Here is a 1,198-nt window from a genome sequence, read left to right as displayed (position 1 = left end):
TTTCAAGAGAAAAATCAGTAAATATGAAACAATAAAGATCGGAATTTTCTTGAAAGTATTTCTTTATTTAAAAAATACTCAACTCCTTTTAATCTCAAATAAGAACAATTGCTTTGGTCAGGAGTTGACGCTGTTTCTGGTCTTCAAGCTCCACAACAGCCACAGACGAAATGTTTGCTAAACGTATCTTTCTCAATATAAATTAATAACTTGAATCATATTTTCCCCCAAAAAGTTCTGAATCAGAACAAGCGTTTCTTCGTAAATCTAACACGCAGTGAATTTCACTGCCAGTCTGTGCACCTGATAGGGAAAGAATTCAGGAACCTTAAAAATCAATCTACGGCAGTAGGTATCTACATTACAACAAATAAATATTTAACGCATAATTCATGAAATATTCAAGGTAATATAAATTGACACTTTAATTTCAGCTTTTCTTTATCACTATTAAATTAAGGGTTGTAATATCTCTCATTTGAGTCTATTGACAAGTGTTTAAATACACACGAACGGACGACGCCTTTAGAAATGATATTTTGCCCTAGTTTTCATCGTTTGTATTTCCATTCGAGTTGCCTTCAAAAAACTTGGGGCTCTCCGGTAAGGTAGCCCGTACTCGGCGCTTTTCCTTGAAACGTCCTGAGCGAGAGATTTTCAGGTTCCTGCGCGTGCTTTTCTCGTTAAACCCTTTTTCCAGTTTGGGGTCCAAGTATTCTTTATCCTCGATAAAATTGGGATGTTTGTTTTCCTGGGCTGCCGTTTTGTCCGTGGACGACTGCACATTCTCCACCCCTGCCCCTTTGTCCGTCATGACTTCCTTCGGCTTCTTTTTCATGGTCATCGATTTCCACCAACTGGTCTTCCCACCGTCAGCCATTTCCCGGCCACCTCGCACTTCTGACCTGCTTTAAAGCACAGACACGATCATTGGAGCAGTAAAGTTTACCGCTTTCAGTTGCAGACCGACAATTTTATTTATCCATATGACTCGAAACCTATTCACATAAAAATATCACTAGATATTAAAAATCAATGTCCCCTCCAACTTTTTGATTAGTTCCACATCATCATTTCTATATACCGGCTCACCTGTTTGCCTCTCAGAAGCTTTGACTCGATCCGCAATAGAATTGTATTTACTGATTCAAATGATTAAATCGCCTTTTTGTCCGTGGATGTTAGTCCATGTTTGCCA

General features: G+C 38.6%; 1 protein-coding gene across 1 annotated transcript; it reads right to left on the bottom strand.

Moving 5' to 3' along the window:
* Positions 1 to 544: 544 nt before the first annotated feature.
* Positions 545 to 880, bottom strand: LOC139264101 (proline-rich protein 15-like). The gene has a single exon (XM_070880190.1). The coding sequence runs from the start codon at positions 878 to 880 to the stop codon at positions 545 to 547; it is 336 nt and encodes a 111-aa protein (XP_070736291.1).
* Positions 881 to 1,198: the final 318 nt, after the last annotated feature.

This window comes from Pristiophorus japonicus, chromosome 5, assembly GCF_044704955.1.
Source record: "Pristiophorus japonicus isolate sPriJap1 chromosome 5, sPriJap1.hap1, whole genome shotgun sequence".
In the NCBI taxonomy this organism is placed as follows: Eukaryota; Metazoa; Chordata; class Chondrichthyes; family Pristiophoridae; genus Pristiophorus; species Pristiophorus japonicus.
Note: the sequence above shows the minus strand (reverse complement) of the source record. Positions and strands in the feature narration are given on the sequence as shown.